A 17,911-nucleotide genomic window follows, 5' to 3' on the forward strand; every position below is an offset into this window, starting at 1 on the left:
GAACCAGATCATGTCCTCAGCTCCATTCTTGGAGCATATGTTCTTCTCTGGGATAGCAGTATCCCAAACTGTCCCGGATGTCCTTCAGGATACTTCTTCCCCTCATCCCCACTGGTTCAGTGCTTAGCTTCCTTCCCCTGTGTTGGCTATCATTGCTTTGCTTAAGCTAATGAAGGATAATGAGCTACACACAAATCAACCATAGACTCCCAGGTTTGTCCTCTACCTCGCCTTCCTCCCTTTTCTTCTTTCTCCCTTGCCCAGTGGTTATACCTAAGCCTCGAAAAGATGCCTCGGCAGTATAAACTTGACATTTACTTCTTTCTGATTCCACCAATAAAACTTACTTCCTAAACTATAGTATTGTTTAGGTCCAAATCTTAGAGGACCCATGAAATTTTCCTTCATTCCCATGCTGCATTTGATTGCATGGAAAATCCTATAATCTGTAGATCCAATATTTGATGTCTCCCAGTCTTGCACAACTTCCCCTTGTTTTATAAATCATTATCTTTTTTAGTTAATGGTCTGACATTTTGTTATGCCTCCCAGTGAATTGGCTCACATTACTTTTCTTCTTACAATTCCTTAATTGCGTTATATTCTACTTGTAATAACAATAAAGCCATGTAAGTAGCCTGAAAAATATGTGTACTATTATACACCCTCTCTTGACCCCCTGTTATCCAAGCCTACTCTGATCATTTGGAGTCTTAAGCAAGTAGGACTTGATTGATTTTCTTTTAGTGTTCCCATACCTTACTCTGTGCAGGTACAAACTTTATCTTGTATTTCATTTCATGTTTTTTTTTTTTATCCCACAATACACATTCCTCATTTTCCCACACATGTTCTTCATTGAGTCCTATTGGTTTCTCTTTTTATCCTACCTACATAACTAATGAGTACATAATACTAAAAACCTTTGTTTTTACCATCCTTCACTGAAATGTGTAGCTAGAATGTGTATTGACACATCACTTATGAAGGAAAAGGATGAATACAGTGGCATTTTCACTCAAGTTCAGAAACTGACACAACTTCATATAATCTCAGGTTCATGAATAATAAGTCTTGCTTCTCCATTGCTTCCTACAGTTCAAACTCATATAATATATGATATACATTAAAGAATATTATCATACAATATATCATACAATATATAATGTAAATTAAAGAATATTATGACCCCTGCCTTTTAAGTTGTTATATCAATACTTTACCTTTTGCTCGTTCTCTAGTTCTTCATGCTTGCAATTCCAGAGATTTCCTTTCTCATATACTTTAAAAGCATTCATATGCTTTATGTTTGCTTATCTTTCACACAGAGGCTGCGGTATCTCTGGCTCACCCTTCCTCATTACACATTTTAAAATAACTCCTTATTATAAATAGTTCTTAGATAAAGGTGAACAAAAAAATCAGGTCAGACATAAAACAGCAATGCTGTGTTGCCAGAGATCGTTTTAGCAGGAATCTATTTCAATAGGTTTGCTCTTCCGTTATTGTAAGTAATTTTTGTGTAAGATATAACTATACTTTTAAGGTACCTAATTCCCCAGGTAGCCACGTTTTAGTGGAGACTTGTGGAAAAGGGGGGGTATCCCACCATCTGCCTCAGAGGGGAGTTTGTAAACAAATATTTTCAGAGCCTGGCAGCAGATGGATGTGTAAATGCCAAGTGTAAGACAGTAGGAAGTGACACTCTTGAAAAAGTCCTAAGAAAGAACCTGCACCCACTGTACTCATCCTGCCTGGCTCTGGCTCGATAAAGCACTTAATATGATCTTACTGTGTTCTGACTCTCTTTCTCTGTTCCAATGACATATTTGAAAAATATTTTGATTTGCCTCTTTGTTTTACATCAAAAAAAAAAACATCAAACTGTTATATTTTAACATGGAATTTTGATAAGTCTAAATCTGTATCCCTATATCATGGTCACTTATATTTGGCTTCAGAATAAATTATGTTATTCTCTTTCAGTTGGGAGTTATGTTTTGGCATATATAGTATAGTATTTTACTCTATGGCAACTATCAGACAAAATTCCAGCCACAGTGTAACTACCACTTACATAACCAGTAATTTTGTCATTCTTTCCAAAAAGTTAAAATGATGTAAAATTTCTGTCACTTAAACTCCAGCTCCAGACTCTGTCCCCTAAGTAATATGTCCTTGCATTTCACTCTCACAAAGTCTAATAATGTCTTGTGAGTTTCTTAATGATTAAAAGGGAAGATATTTCTTCTCTGTCCCCTCTCAGAATTGCAACATATTATCACATCAATATATCACAAATAAAAACCACTCAGTGAATTAATTAAGGAAAAACTTGGGCAAGAAGGAAGAAAAACCAACCACTTAATTACAAATTGAAATGCATTTCATTTTGTATATGAGGACAATATAATAAATCTAAACTGGGTTATATAATTATGTGCAGTCAATGATTTCTGAACATATTTGTGTAATTGCTTTATTAAGAATCTTGATATTTCACTTTAGCTGTTCTTTGCAGTAATATTGATCTAGAAGCAGATGGAGCTAGACATATTGCAATTATGCAGAAAATAATTGTAAATGTGCCTTTGACCTCTACTTTTTAATCAAGACGATACTAACCATACATGAGTAACAACATTTAACTCTCTATGTAGGTATGCAGAGAGCTTAAATTTTCTGTGAAATATTTATTATATTTTATGAGTGAAGATAACTTGTCTTTCTGACATGGCATTGGTAAACTCTTCTCACATTTGCAAACAATCAAATCCATGAAGCTATAAATTCTCATTTTTATTGGTTGAAACATGAATTATATACTTACTACATTACTATAGAACTATATTTATATAATGTAATAAAAATCAAGTTATATATGAACTTTGGTTTAGGGAATCATTGGATTTTCATGCTATTTCCCTTTTTATATAACAACATTTAGGAGCTAGGAAAAAAAGCTCACTTCTTTATACTCTCCAAATAACACAGAGGAAAAGCTATTTCTAAGACTTGTAAATTCAAGTTTTATTTTTGGTAACACAGCGTGCAGTTAAAAAATGAATCACTCACGTCAAAAAAAAATGCCATTCCAAATCTACATACACTGACTCCTACATGGACGGTGTGCAATAAGCCTGAACAGCTAAGTGAGAACAGGTTTGTAATCACTAATTACAAAGTAGCTATTAAAGAGTGCATATTCCACTCTGGGCAGTGCAGAAGGTAGCTGAACTATGATATCACCTAATTCCTCATAATTATATGATAGTTATTAATAACCCCCCAAAAAATAGAATGAAAGTGAACCAAATGACAACTCTTAACTCGAGTGGTGTACCATACCAAGTTTCATTTCCCAGAAAAAGATGTCTGTCTCTTATTTCTGAAGATACCATTATTAAATTGTATACATGTTAGATTCATAGATTTCTTTTATCCTTTGAAACTGGCAAATATTCCTAGATATCTATGTGAAAATTAACATGAACTACACACTCACTGAGTAAAAAAAATACAAACTAACAGAAATAAAGTTTGTGAATCAACATCATTTTAACCACTAAGTACTGTGATTATTATCTGGGGGGACTTTCTAAAACATACGGGAATACTGGCAACATATTACAAAATCATCTGAATTATTTTTGCTAAACTAATGGATTACTTTAATTTCATGTGTTTAAATTTTAGTATTAACATGGATAGGTTTTCGTTTACTAACTCCTGAATGACAGGAAGACTTCTCACAGTAAAGAAAGAATAAAAGACTATTCCAGGTGAAAATGGAATCAGAGATATGGTAGTTTCATGTTCTTACCATAGCAAATTGATACAAAGTGATTGGTTTGTGATGACTGTAATTTAAACAAATATTGTGTGATCATATGATATTTGTGTCCACACACATACACACACACACACACACACACACACACACACACACACACACACACACAGCACAGCACACATGGGGAACAGTGGACAACTTTATAAACTTGGCTCTCTTCTTCTAACCTTGTGTAGATTCTAGGCATGCACCTTGGGATTTTCTGCTTGCCTTCGGTTAGCAAGGCTCCTCACCCAGTCGGCAGCCTTTCCTTCCAAATAGCAAATCTATTTCATCTCCTCACATTTGCTGAGGATTTTGTTTGAAATCAACGTCTCAATTGGACAGGTTCTCTCTGAGAGCAGTAAAGAAGAATACAATCATTTCTGCTTCAAGCTTCTGGTATATGGTTGATGGGCATGGCATTCTTGTTTATGCATCAGACTAACTTCACATTCTGCTATTCTGTGTCTATATTTCCCATTCTCTCTCTGAGGATGCAACCATTCAATCTATGGTCTACATGAATCCTACTTTGTTTCATCTTAATTTTATTATAGCTATAACATCGTATTTGCTTATTAACTTTCTTTCACAGATCCAGAGTAGGCACACATTTGGAAGGACCATTATATACCTCAATATACAGAAGTAGGGATGCATTAGGTCAAGAAAGCAAGAGCTTCATTGCTCCTATTTTATCCTGAAGATAAAAGAAACAAAACAAAGGAGTTCAGGCTAAGAAGGAATATGATCAAACTAGGATTTAGAATAGGCTTTAGGGCAGCAGCATGGTAAAGACAACAAAGCAAGAAAATAAGTGAGGCTATCAGCTTTCCAAGGATGATAGCGGTGCTCCAAAGGGAGTCCTGGTTTGTGTGTGGAGAAACAAGCAAAGCGCAGCATGTGTGCCTCGTGGCCTTTTAATTAATTCTTGCATGAACATAAATTTCCAACAGCAAATAATTTCAAAATAATCACAGATGGAGAGACACAGACACGCGTAATCTCTCCTCTCGTTTTCCCCTTTCCTTTTCCCCTAATTCTTTCTTTATACCCTTACACTTAGACATTTTCTTTTTTTGTTTTTGAGAACTTTATTTTATTTACAAGAAAGCGTATGTTACATATCAATTCCTCGTTGCCTCTCCCTCCCATCCTCCTATACCCACTACCACCACCAACCCTCCCAACGCACCTCCACCCAGTCCCCAAGGATACTGAGGCCTTCCATGAGTGATTATCAAAGTCTGTCACATCATGTGGAGCAGGGCCTAGGACCTCCTCCGTGTTTCTGGGCTGAAATTGTATCCTGCCATAGGGAATGGGCTCCCAGAGTCCACTTGTGCCATTGGGATAAATACTGGTTCCACTGTTAGAGGTCCCATAGACTGCTCAGGTCTCCTAACTGGCACCCACATTCAGAGGGCTTTCTTTGGTCCAATACTGTAAAGCTGGGGAACCTGTGCTCTAATTGGATCAGGTCAGCTCTTTCTGTAGGTTTCTCCAGCACAGTGTTATTTAATATCCATATATGGATGAGTATATATCATGCTTGTCTTTCTGTGGTTGGGTTACCTCACGCAGGTAGCACAGACACAGATTGATAATTAATAAATGGGACCTCCTGAACCCGAGAAACTGCTGTAAAGCAAAGGACACAGTCAACAAGACAAAACATCAGCCTACAGAGTAGGAAAAGATCTTCACCAACCCCACATCTGATAGAGGGCTGATCTCCAAAATATACAAAGGACATTTTCTCTTTTATTTAAAGCTAACATAAGATTTTCTAATTAATGCATTAGGTATGGATTTAATCTTACACCCCTTCCTTAATTGCTGCTATTTTCCCAATGTAATTATTGTCAAAATCACATTCAGGACTATACTTATTATTACTATGTGACTACTCTTCACAATTGATCCAAGGGGTAGTTTCCTGTAATATTTTCTATTATGTATAGCTTTCTGTTTTTTATGGGTCCCATTAGCTAATTCTCATTTTCATTCTGTTACCTGTTTTTGTGATTTATGGTTAAGTCATTACACACTCTCTAATAGTTTTGTAATATTCCTTTAAATTGTCATCAGTAACCAGAAAATGAAAGTATTGTATTGATTTTTTATTTCTTAAGAAGCATCTTTTTCCTTTACCTCCCTGTTCTAGTTTGTAGTAGCTTCTGTTGTGGAGCACAGCTCTGTCAATTAGGAACAACATAAATTTACCTCAGAAGAAAGCCTTAATGAATAATTTTCTAAATCAAACTTGCATATATAATGTCCAGTCTACCTGAGGCTGCCCCATTCCCTACACAGGGGTCCCTAGGAAGTGATGGAGGAAAAGTCTAGGTGTGAGAACACAAACAATCAAAGATGCTAACTCTGTGTCTGCTGTAAAGAGAAGTTTCATTTATGAGTGAAGACTACACTTCTGTGTGGGTATAGATATGGATGTTTATAGATTATTGTTTATAGATATGTTGGATTAGTTAATTAGTGATTGTAGCTTTTCATAATAAATGTGGCTTCTAATACTGAGTAGATTCTTGTAAGTACATTTTATTTTTATTTTATATGTATGTAAGGTGGTTTACCTGTGTGTATGTATGTGTACTTTGTGTGTGCAATAAGTTGAGAGGTTGAAACATGTGTCAGATTCACCTGAGGTGGAATTACAGAAGGCTTCTAGCTGCCACATGGGTATTGGGAGCCAAACCCACTCCCTCTGTAAAAGCAACAAGTGTTCTTAATCACTAAGATGTCCCTCCAGCCCTCTGGAGGTATCAATGTCTTATTTGAAGATACCTTTGGAACTACGGTCACAAATTTTACAATATCCTGGCTTTCAACTCTACTTGTAGTTGTACTTCTACTATTTAAAATGAATAAATTTTCCTGTCATTTAATTCTACAGTATGAAGTTTCAAAATACACTTTTTTTTATTCTTAGACATTCAAAATCCTTGCTTAATCTATTATAAAAATTACAAACCAAAACATGATAAAGAGACTAAGAAAATACACATGGAATCTTTTTTATTTGGTTTGTTAGCCTGTTAGACCAGGTTAGCCTCAAACTCAGAGATCCACCTGACTCTGCCTTCCAAGTGCTGGGTTTAAAGGTGTATGCCACCAGCCCCGGCATACATGAAAACTTTAAAATGACCTTGAAGAATGTGTCTTTACCTGGAACAAAAGCCATGTTCTGATATCTTATTATTTCATTTAAGTAAGAAAATTCCATCTCTCTGAAAGGCTGTCAGTTTCTTTTGTGTTTCGCTCTCATGGGGGATGAAATCAAAGACGTTCACATGACTTTTACAGTGTTATTTTCAGGCAATGGCTCAGAAGGAAGACATGGAAGAAAGAATCACAACGCTGGAGAAACGTTACCTCAGTGCTCAGAGAGAATCTACCTCCATTCATGACATGAATGATAAACTAGAAAACGAATTGGCAAACAAGGAAGCCATCTTACGGCAGGTTCAGTATCGCCGCTTCAGTATCACGAGGTTTTGCCTCACTCTTTGTATGTGTTCCCACCATTTTCACAACACATGAAATATTAGAAACCACTCATATGAAAATAATAATACAGTAACTATTGACTTTACGTATAGATTTGTATGAGGCAGACTCTAAGGATTTTTTGTTTGTTTGTTTGTTTGCTTTTTATAACTTCACTTAACTCTAGCCTCCACTACCTGATTATCTGGAGTTATTCTATTGAGTACTCTGACACTCAAAAACAGGACTGCTTGCTGAGGTCACACACATATTATCAGTGTCAAGAATGGAAGGTATACCTTTTCTCTCTCTCTCTCTCTCTCTCTCTCTCTCTCTCTCTCTCTCTCTCTCTCTCTCTCTCTCTCTCAGCATCCCTGCCTCTAAAAATTAAGTTTTAATGGAATATAAGCACCTAGTTATTTAATCATTATTTGTGGTTGTCTTGTTTACATCCGTATAGTAGAGGAATTGAGCCAGAGATTAAATGAGATACAATTCTAAAATACTTTTTGTCCTATACAAAAAGTTGTTCATCCAAACTCTACAGTGTGGACTCCTGTGCTACTATACTCCTTTTCTTACCCTAGCCTAAAATTAGCAGGGATTTTTGAGTACCAGTCTCGATGCCCCCTTAGGTGTCCGAGACTTCAGCAAGCAGGGGGACTTAAAAAATCTGAGGGAGAATGAATTCTTCACACGTACTGTTCCAAATCAGTTTCTTCAGTTTTCTGTTTGTATTCTAACTCTCCAGTCCTACTTCTAATTCCTCCTAGCTGCTTCTTCAATTTCCCAAACTCTCTTTCTCCCAGGAGCCTTGAAGTGATAAAGGAAATGCAAACGTTGCCTCTCATTGGTCAAAAGCACATTCCTATGGCAAGCTATAGGGAGCTGAGCCATTACCATGGAAACACAAGGATCCAAGACTACAGAAGTGAGACTGTGACCAGAGAGTGGGGTACAGGGAGATGAGCTTTGAGGACAGGTCTTTTGTTAGCAGACTGGCAAGCAAACAACTGGCATGCTTTCCTTAGTAACCTTGGTTGGACATCTGTGGCTCTGACCTTGTGCATAGTGTCTACAGTCCCAATTGGACAAATAGATCCAATGATGAAGTATGTCCCAGTATATTTTCTATATACCACAATTGTTCATCAAACAAAATAAAATCATTTTCCTGATGGCCACAGATATATGTGCCCAGTAGATGGAACATTTACATGAGAAAACACACAAGCAGTGGGAATGCATTCAAAGCTATTCTTAAGGAAGAAATGAAGTTCTTAGGGAAGAAATGAAGTTACTCATGAGAGAGATGACAGACAGGGGCGACACGTTTCCATAGCCAGTAACTCCACAGCCTTTCTAGGTGAGGATACCTTTCAGAGAATTACTCAGACGCTATGTCAGATTGTTGAGCACTAGTGATCCACCTGCTCTGTCTCATGGCCTCCAACATAAAACTATGATTTTTTTAAAAATGTGCTTTCTGTTGTTATGATATCCTAGGACCAGTAGAAACCACATCCGTTTAACCTGAAAAGTCTTGGTTCTGTCACTAAATCATGTTTTCCTTTTATGTCAGTTAAAAGCTACACACACATTCAAGTTCATTCTTATTTGGAATACCGTTACAACAGTAAAGATGGTTACGATGCTAAAATAGTCACTATTTCATTGTGTTGAATTTCAGTAATTAAAATGGACAAATAACACATGAAATCATGACAGCCGTCATCACCTAGCATAGTTAAATATGGTAATAGCTGGTTTTAAATCCTGAAGACAATCCATATGACTCATTCTAGATAATCTAACTCTTGACTGTTTAAATGGCACCTTCATTGTTCTTTTTCAGATGGAAGAGAAGAATAGACAATTACAAGAGCGTCTTGAACTGGCTGAGCAAAAGTTACAGCAGACCATGAGAAAGGCTGAAACCCTGCCTGAAGTAGAGGCTGAACTGGCTCAGAGAATTGCAGCCCTAACAAAGGTACTGTACTAAACCTATATTTTCAGCCTAGATATGTTTGCATATATGACTGTCTGTCAAAGTGGAGTCTACAATTACTTCAGGCTTTGCAAAACATACATTAGTCAGATCTTTATTCCTTATCTTTGTTCATTAACATTCTGTTTCCTTGTGACATATATCTTTCAGTGACATGAATGACTGACTGTTACAAGAGTATGATGATTTCTTTATCTATTAAACATTATCTAGACAAGCAATATTTAATGCCATAGCTATAGTAAATTTTCTATGGTAGTTTCTGCTCATATTAACCATGTTATTTAAAAATCTCAAAATATGTAAATAAACTACTACAATTTAATCAGCTTTGTATAAATGGTTTTCTATTGAACCAATAAAATATAATAACTGTTGATGTAAATTATATTATAAAATGGCAAACATTGTAAGAAGAAGGGGGTCTAAAAGCTACAGTTGAAAGCTATTAAGTTATATGAAAAAAAATGAGATTGGGTACAATGTATCTAAAACTGTTCTATACTGTATATCATAAAGTCATTCTAATAGAGCTATTTAAATTGTTAAGGAACAATAGAAATCCCATCCATTTCACTGGAAAAATTCTGTTTTACTTTAATGTCAGTTGAATGCTATAAACACACTCTGAACATGCATAATACCATAGCAGTTCTTTGAGTGTTGCAGGCTACACAGTGAGTAAATACCATCAATATGTGAACACTCTGGTTAACAGAGGTTATTCAAACAATTGTTACAGTGGTGGAGAGGGGGACACAAACTAACCATCTTGGTGAGAAAGGCAATGAATAAGACAAAGTCTTTGATGGTTTCTTACATGTTAAAATGAATTATGTATGTCAGAAAGCAGCAGGTCTAGAGAGCATCAGATTAAAGTGAATTTTGTAGTTTTAGAGTATGACCTGATGAAACATTAGTCTTTTATGGCAAGGCTGTTAAATTTAAATCCTCTGTAACCATAAACCACACCAGTAGATACCTCTGGTACTGTGAAAAATATAGAGGTTCAAAATGTAGCATATATATTATGTAACTTCAAAATGTTTCCTAAGTTATATAAAGCTATATAAGCTTATCGGTAGTATTGTATTTTTTCCTACAAAAGCTTAATTTAGATTAGTACAATATCGATTAAAACATTCACATAGTTGTTCTTTTTTAATCTAAAGGATATTAGAAGTTCACATAAAAAGTTACCATGTTAAATTTTGCTATGGTAAGATTGAATAAGAAAATAACTGGTAAGACTTGGAATATAATAATCATCAGTATTTATTTACTGAACAAAATGCCAAAATTTAATACTTTTCCTAAAGAAATACACCTTATAATTTACTAAATCATTACTACAATAAGTGCAGCCATTGATGCACTTATAATCAAAAATAACTTAAAATATAACAATTGATTGTGTAGCTTTAAATTAAGTTGTCCTAAATCATTTTATGATATAAACCCTCTAAAACTTGACTCCATTATCACTAGCATCTGGTAACTCTTCTGCACTTTTATTAGAATACAGTACATAATACAGGCAGAAATTAATTACCATGGTGAATAACCTTCCCCTTATCTGAATTGATTTTTTAAAAATTTCAGAAAACGTTTAACATTCTTTGAAATTCTTCTAATAGTGTGTAATTTCTTCTTTAACTCCTATCACTTTTGTCAGCTCCTAGAATGACAACATATTTCAGGTGTCTATGATAGTATTTATACTATTGACACAGCTGCTTTATTTTGTGATATCCTGAGCTCATACCATGTTGATAACATTTAAGTCAGGTTCTCTGAGCCCTCTGATGTCAGCCACCTTGCACCCATTCATGGGTTTGCTCCAAACCCTCGGAGATGATCTTAATAATTAGTTTTATTCAGTTTAAATTTGCTGTCCACATATGATCATTATCGAATATCAGTGGTCTTTTTTCTACCCTTTGTCAAACTTTCTGCTCTTCTACATTACAGTCTACCTAGCTCAAGTCTCAGATTTTCTGCTCTTGTGTTTTGAAATGATATTTCAACAACTAATCAAGCATTTAACTTGACATATATGCATATGTACGTGTGTGTGTGTGTGTGTGTGTGTGTGTGTGTCTTTTGTTTTTATCAATTCTGTGTTTTATTTTCTCTTTAGGATTTTCTTGTACTACTTTTTTTCATCATTCTGATTGTATTCACATTCTTACATGAATTTCTGTCATGATTTACCTAAAACCACTCATTTGAAATTTCCCTATATCATATTACAGAATAGAACCAAGATGAACCTTCAGGGACAAATAAAAGCAGACTGATCCTGGGAAGCACTGGGTTTGTGTCAAACAATACCACTGTGCTATCCCCAAGTCTAAAGGCAATATTGTACAATACTGTTGGCTAAAAATGGCTCCCTGTATTTCTTAGAGATGATGGCTAAATTTATTCCTTGGATTATTATATAAGACTGTTTGTTTTTAAATCATTTATCTAGAGAGATATGCAAAGTAGTTAAAACTCATTTAAGGCTTTCACAAAGAATTCTTAATTAATGGCCATAAATAAAACTAAAATTTGATGTTTATATATAATTAACTATCAAAGATTATTCTGGACTCCCAGTGTTATGATTTGTTGTATCTACTTCTTTAATTAAAATCCAAATTTACTTGAGTAGGACATAATTCATCTTGAATTTTATGAGGTATTTTATTCATTTCAGTACTAATAAAAATTTCAGTAATAACATAATTCAGAAATGACAGTATTTGTTTTTTATATTGGAAGTGAATTTTCTAAGTGTTTTTGCATGGTCTCCAGTGAAGGAAGAAGCATGATGAGGTTTAAAATCTTAAAAACTTACATTATTAAAGAGATACTTCTAGAAGTTCAAATATCCATACCACTCTTTTGAATCAACCACTTATACAATTTTAATGACTTTAATGATTATAAAATATACATGTTCATTTGCAAATTTAGGTTACACAATTTCAACAACCTCTTATTTCTATTTTTAAAATAGGATTTGCAAGTTTTAAATGGTATAAATACAGAGGGATGGAGAGATTGCTCTAGAAGATCTGTGTTCAGTTTCCAGCACCCACACTGGGTAGCTCTAACTATCACCTGTAATTACAGTTCTGTTTATCTGCCTTCTAACCCGCATACGGAAGCACATATAAGAAATATAAGATAATTAATTGAAATTTAAATAATACAAAACTCATTTGCTTACCTTTGAGGGTCATGGTAGCCTTTCTTGCTGCTTCTATTGAAACCTGTGTAAGACACTGGGGAGGAAATTGTGATAATCTAGGTTTATAAACTTATGAGATGGATTCTAAGATGTACAGATGATGAATTATAATTTACACAAATACAACAGATTTGAAAAGTTATATGTTACTCCTTAACGTACCTCAGAATTTGTTGTGTTAAGTAGCACAAATGCATATTAGCTGGTTACTGTTCCTTTTCAGTTACTGCATATGCTTATATATAGTCCTGTATTGGTTTAAAATAAGGTTCACTATTTCCAAATGAGCTGATATGGCAAAGAAAATGTTCTAGAGCTAAAATTGCATTACTGACAAAGACAGTTTTGGTGATGTAATTATTTAATGTGTAATTGTAATTAGATTGTTGATGTAATAAATATTTCGCACATAACATACTAATACAATTCAGCTATCAGCAATGTCCCATGTATTAACACTCTACACCTGTGGTGTCCTAACAGCAAGACATGTAACTAAACTCAGCACTAGGCAAAAATTAGATCACAGAGGCGCTGTGCTTCCTATTCACTCTAAGGCACTATTCCATAGCAACAAATTAATGCAGACACTCTTTTGATGTGGTCCTTCATATTGTTTTTCATCATTCACAAGTTTTTTTGTCCTTGTGACATTATCACCTGTTGAGAAATTTTGATCATTTTTATTTGAATATTTAAATTACACTTGAGGATTGCTTCCTAGAATAATGTAGGATGTATCTTGGAGTCATTTCTTATGTGGACCACTGTTGCTGATAACATATCCTGGGGCTTAGGCTTATTTCTGATTTCCACATATGAGGCCATAATATTGATCCCAATATGACGCCCCTGAGTCATAACCAAGGAAGTTCTCCTTAAAATCAAGGTTTACACCATACACCATTTTTTATCTAGCAACATGAAAAACCAAAATACAAAATTTTTAAGCATCTATCAGAGACATTATAGTGTTTGGTTTCTCATAATCCCAGTTATTACATGTCATTTCCGGAGTTGCTTTAACTCACCTTGTAAAAATCATTCATTGCCAGCTGTACTAATCCTCCATACTTCAGGTCTGTGGCTTTTTATTTGAGCATATCATTGTCTTCCATTACAACCATCAACTGCATTATCTTCACTAGATATCAGAATAGTTCCTTCTACATAAAATTTTGTCTATTAAAGTATTGAACTTGCTGTCACTTTTATTTTAAGCATTCTGTACTATGTTCTGTTTGGTGTCAGTGTCTTTAGTTCTGATTTTTTCAATTTTGTCCCTCTCCTTTTCCTTGACTTGTTAGTCTGATCCAACCTCTTCTACCTCATCTGATGATTATCAATATGTTATGGAAGCTAAACTACAAGAAATGATCTCCATACGTAGGAAGGTAGTCCTACTGGACTTTACTTTCTATTGCTAAATAGAATCCATCTAAGTTTTTTTCTTTTCATTTATAAAAATTATGTTACTTTTATTTATTGATAATCGACCATCTGTGCAGTTCAGTGCTTCAAGGAGCTTAAGATTGGACAATGGCAGGTTTGTGTTCAAACCATGCACAGTCTGCATGTTACATTTGGCTGATTTCATTGCTCATAAATAACTCCAGTGTTTTGCTGATGCTTGAATGTAACAGGCCTTTGTAGCTGACACATTTCAAGCAATGCTGTTCAGCTGCCTGTTTAAATAAAGTTTATTTTTGGAAACTATGTTTGCAGTTGGGTAGTAGCTTGCTTTACATTTTATTTCAGTTTGTTTAGATGGGAGGAATTAACTCATCTTGCATTTTAGGTCCACTTTTCGTATTTCTTAATAGGCTGAAGAGAGGCATGGAAATATTGAGGAGCGTATGAGACATCTAGAGGGCCAACTGGAAGAGAAGAATCAGGAACTTCAAAGAGTATGTAAAAGCTTTTCCCTCTATCCTTAGTCTTTGAATCCACAGACTGCACATTGGAAGAAAACAATCTTAATTAGAAGCCATGTTTAAAATTATATGATTATGTTCTGGGAATTTCAGAGCAACTAGGTTCTACAAAGTTTAATAAAATTCATGCATAAAATTATATTCATTTCAAAACTAGTGAAACTTTAAAATTAACATTGAATAGCAGTGAGTGTTTTCTTCTTTTCATGCCAAAAATATTTTTGCTTTTTTCCTTAAATATAAGGCTAGGCAAAGAGAGAAAATGAATGAGGAACATAATAAAAGATTATCCGATACTGTGGACAGGCTTCTGACAGAATCCAATGAGCGCCTACAGCTTCACTTGAAGGAAAGGATGGCCGCTTTGGAAGAGAAGGTACAATTGCACATGGATGCTTAGCCATATTGTCTGTGTTGTGATGTTTTCCTAGCCTGCTGTAATTGTTATTTGTGCCAGGTATTCAACTGACTTTCCTTCGCCTAAAACTACTCAATATTGTCTTTGTAAGTGAATCAATAATTTTAATAAAATACTACAACATCCTGTTTTGAATGAATATATGACATATGATATATATCACATATTAGTATGTTTGTAAGAATCAGATCTATAAAACTATGTCATGATTTGAGATAAAAATGTATTCTTTACCTTTTCGTTATTTGTAAGTGGACACTCTGAAGGCAAACATAAATATTGAGTGTGAGTCTGCTTGAAACTATTTAGTGTATAGTTTACTAACCACTGGCACTGAGAGTAAGAATCTATGTCAGCTAGAGGAAATGTGCTTATGTTCAGCCTGAAACATGATTCAAAATCATGATTGCCACATTAGTAACTGAAAATTATCACACCAATTTGAGTTGTTAGAGCTGGTGGCCAAACCTAGACCTAAACAGAGAAATAATTATTAAAACATTAGGAGGACAAATCTACACAGAATTTCACTCACTATCTTATTCAGGCATTTTTCCATTGACATACAGTCAGGAAAAAAAATAGGGAAAATTTTATAACAAAATGTTAGCGAATTTTGGTTTATTAACATATTAAGAGATCAAAGTGTACTGCTAATAGTTGGCCTGGTATTGCCCACTTATCATTTGAATAATAGGTTAATTCTTTCTCAATTTAAAACATAGGATGAGAAGGATTGGAGTAGTAGCTCAGAGGGTAATATTTATGCTGTTCATCTATCCAAGTGTAGCAAAAAATGGCATTTCTCATTTAGATAATTTATTTTGCAAACTGTTGAGTATCACTTTTAAAGGATTCAATGGAACTTAGCTTCTATAGAAACCAGGATATAGATTTATGAGGAAAGGAAGCATAAGAGGTTCTTGAGTGCTACAGTGTTCATATAAAGATTTAAATATTTTCTGCATGTTGCTTCTTTCTGTTTATTTCTATAGAACGTTTTGATTCAAGAATCAGAGACCTTCAGAAAAAATCTTGAAGAATCTTTACATGACAAGGTATTATGGGAAAATTTTTCTCATTTATCTTATTCATATTGATGTATATATTGTAAAGTAAATAAGATGAGAATGATTTCAACTTTTTATGCTTATAGCAAAGCATAAATTTATATAATAACTGAACAGATTTTAGAATTTAACACGTTGAAAGTACATAGGAAACTCAAATACGGTTAACTTAAAATCATTATTAATCTCTATCTCTACTAATAAAGATGGTCTTATTTTGTTTTTGACCTTACACAAATAAAATAAAAACATATTCATATATTCACTAAATTTTGTGCAGTTTTTGAAATAATTTATGCAAAAGCAATTTAAGTACCTATTATATAGAAGAACAGTGTCTTTAATACTTTCTAGAATTATCCTACTTTAAAGTAATTGAAAATCTAGTACAAGAAGCATACCATACAAACAATGATTCAGAATAGCAGAAACCGAGGGTCGATATGATCAGATTCACATGAGCCACAGTGGTAAAGACCACAGCACACTGATGATACAAAGAAGGCCTCCAGGGACTCGGGATGTGACTAAAGAATGAGGTAGTGACAGACAGTGCTGTAGACTTTGTAAGTACAAGACACACAGATGGACTACAGGTGCTTGTTAGTTATTTATAAGTGTGATATTTTTAAATTGTCGAGGTCTTTGGTGAGGACCAGCCATTCATATTTGTAGGATATGTGACTTACAAGGCTGACAAAGCATGGGTTTTTACATCTTAAAAGTTGTGATAGAATACTAGTAATGCATAGTCTCCTACTTCGTTTGCCTTGTTTCCTTAAAACTTCCCTTAAATTGTCAGCTTGATGTACATACTCTAATTGTGTATTGGAAACATATAAAAGGGAATAGTGGACGAGAAGGGTGAAAGGGTGTGAAGAAAAGAAAGGAGAGCAAAAGAGAAACAGGAAGGAGGGAAAGGGGAGGGAGGAAAAAAGAATTAAAGGTTTATCATCAGTGCAATAATACAGAAGGTACTGAAAGTAAGACAGGAAAGGGAAACTTAAGAGTTTTATGGGATGCTATATATTTTGTTCCATAGTCAGAATGTCTATACTCTTCTGTCTGTTTAATACCATACAATAGCAGGGGTACCTGAAACATAGCATTGAATTATTACTGAATAAAGATTGCACAGAGGAGACCATATTTTAATAGGCTCTTGCACAGATTTAGTGAACAGCTAGTGGTCCAGGGAGATGTTGGACCCTATGGAACAGCACAGAGGAACCAAGGATGAGTGATAGATGAATCATCAGAATTTTGATGTGTGTGTGATCTATTTATGACCAGATTGTGGATTTTGAACTTGATCTTGTTATGCAATGTTAAGTTATTTAAAGTTCTGTGGGTTCCTGGCAATATCCTCAAACCTACTCCCCCAACACCTACTCAAGCCTGTAGCTGCAACAATCTGCCCAGGCAACTTATGCATCCCAAGTCATCTTATGCATTATATCCTTGCTAATGTCAGTCTCCAGAAAAGGTATCCCTAGATCAAACTTTATTTTGGGGGCTGTCATTCCATACAGCTAAGCACACTCACTGATCTTAGTATGTGTACAATTGTTCAAATGTCCACTTAAGTAACTAGGATCACAACCAACTATCAACAATATCTCCTCCATACCAAGTCTTCCCCATTTTTATTTTTCTCCTTGTGATTTTTTTTATCATTACAATCTAAAGTGCTTACACTCTTCCCAAAGCTCTTCTTTTTTTCAGTTTCTCGCAGATTTATTGGATCTCATGGATTCCAACACCAATATGAATTATGATTATGTGCTTCCTAGTTTAGATCATCTACTGGCTACTTTTCAAGGAAGAACTTTCATATTTCAGTGCTAAATCTTTGTTACTATTCTCTCTCTCTCTCTCTCTCTCTCTCTCTCTATCTC

At 34.7% G+C, this 17,911-nt stretch overlaps 1 protein-coding gene across 1 annotated transcript in view; it reads left to right on the plus strand.

Moving 5' to 3' along the window:
* Ppfia2 (PTPRF interacting protein alpha 2) overlaps window positions 1-17,911 on the plus strand; it is a 372,354-nt gene that overhangs the window by 272,012 nt on the left and 82,431 nt on the right. The window contains exons 9-14 of the mRNA XM_051206391.1: window positions 7,172-7,318; window positions 9,198-9,332; window positions 13,899-13,985; window positions 14,415-14,498; window positions 14,770-14,901; window positions 15,939-16,001. Of these exons, the coding sequence (XP_051062348.1) occupies window positions 7,172-7,318; window positions 9,198-9,332; window positions 13,899-13,985; window positions 14,415-14,498; window positions 14,770-14,901; window positions 15,939-16,001 (648 nt within the window). The remainder of the gene's footprint in view (window positions 1-7,171; window positions 7,319-9,197; window positions 9,333-13,898; window positions 13,986-14,414; window positions 14,499-14,769; window positions 14,902-15,938; window positions 16,002-17,911) is intronic.

Source organism: Phodopus roborovskii, unplaced genomic scaffold, assembly GCF_943737965.1.
Source record: "Phodopus roborovskii unplaced genomic scaffold, PHOROB, whole genome shotgun sequence".
Lineage (NCBI taxonomy): Eukaryota > Metazoa > Chordata > Mammalia > Rodentia > Cricetidae > Phodopus > Phodopus roborovskii.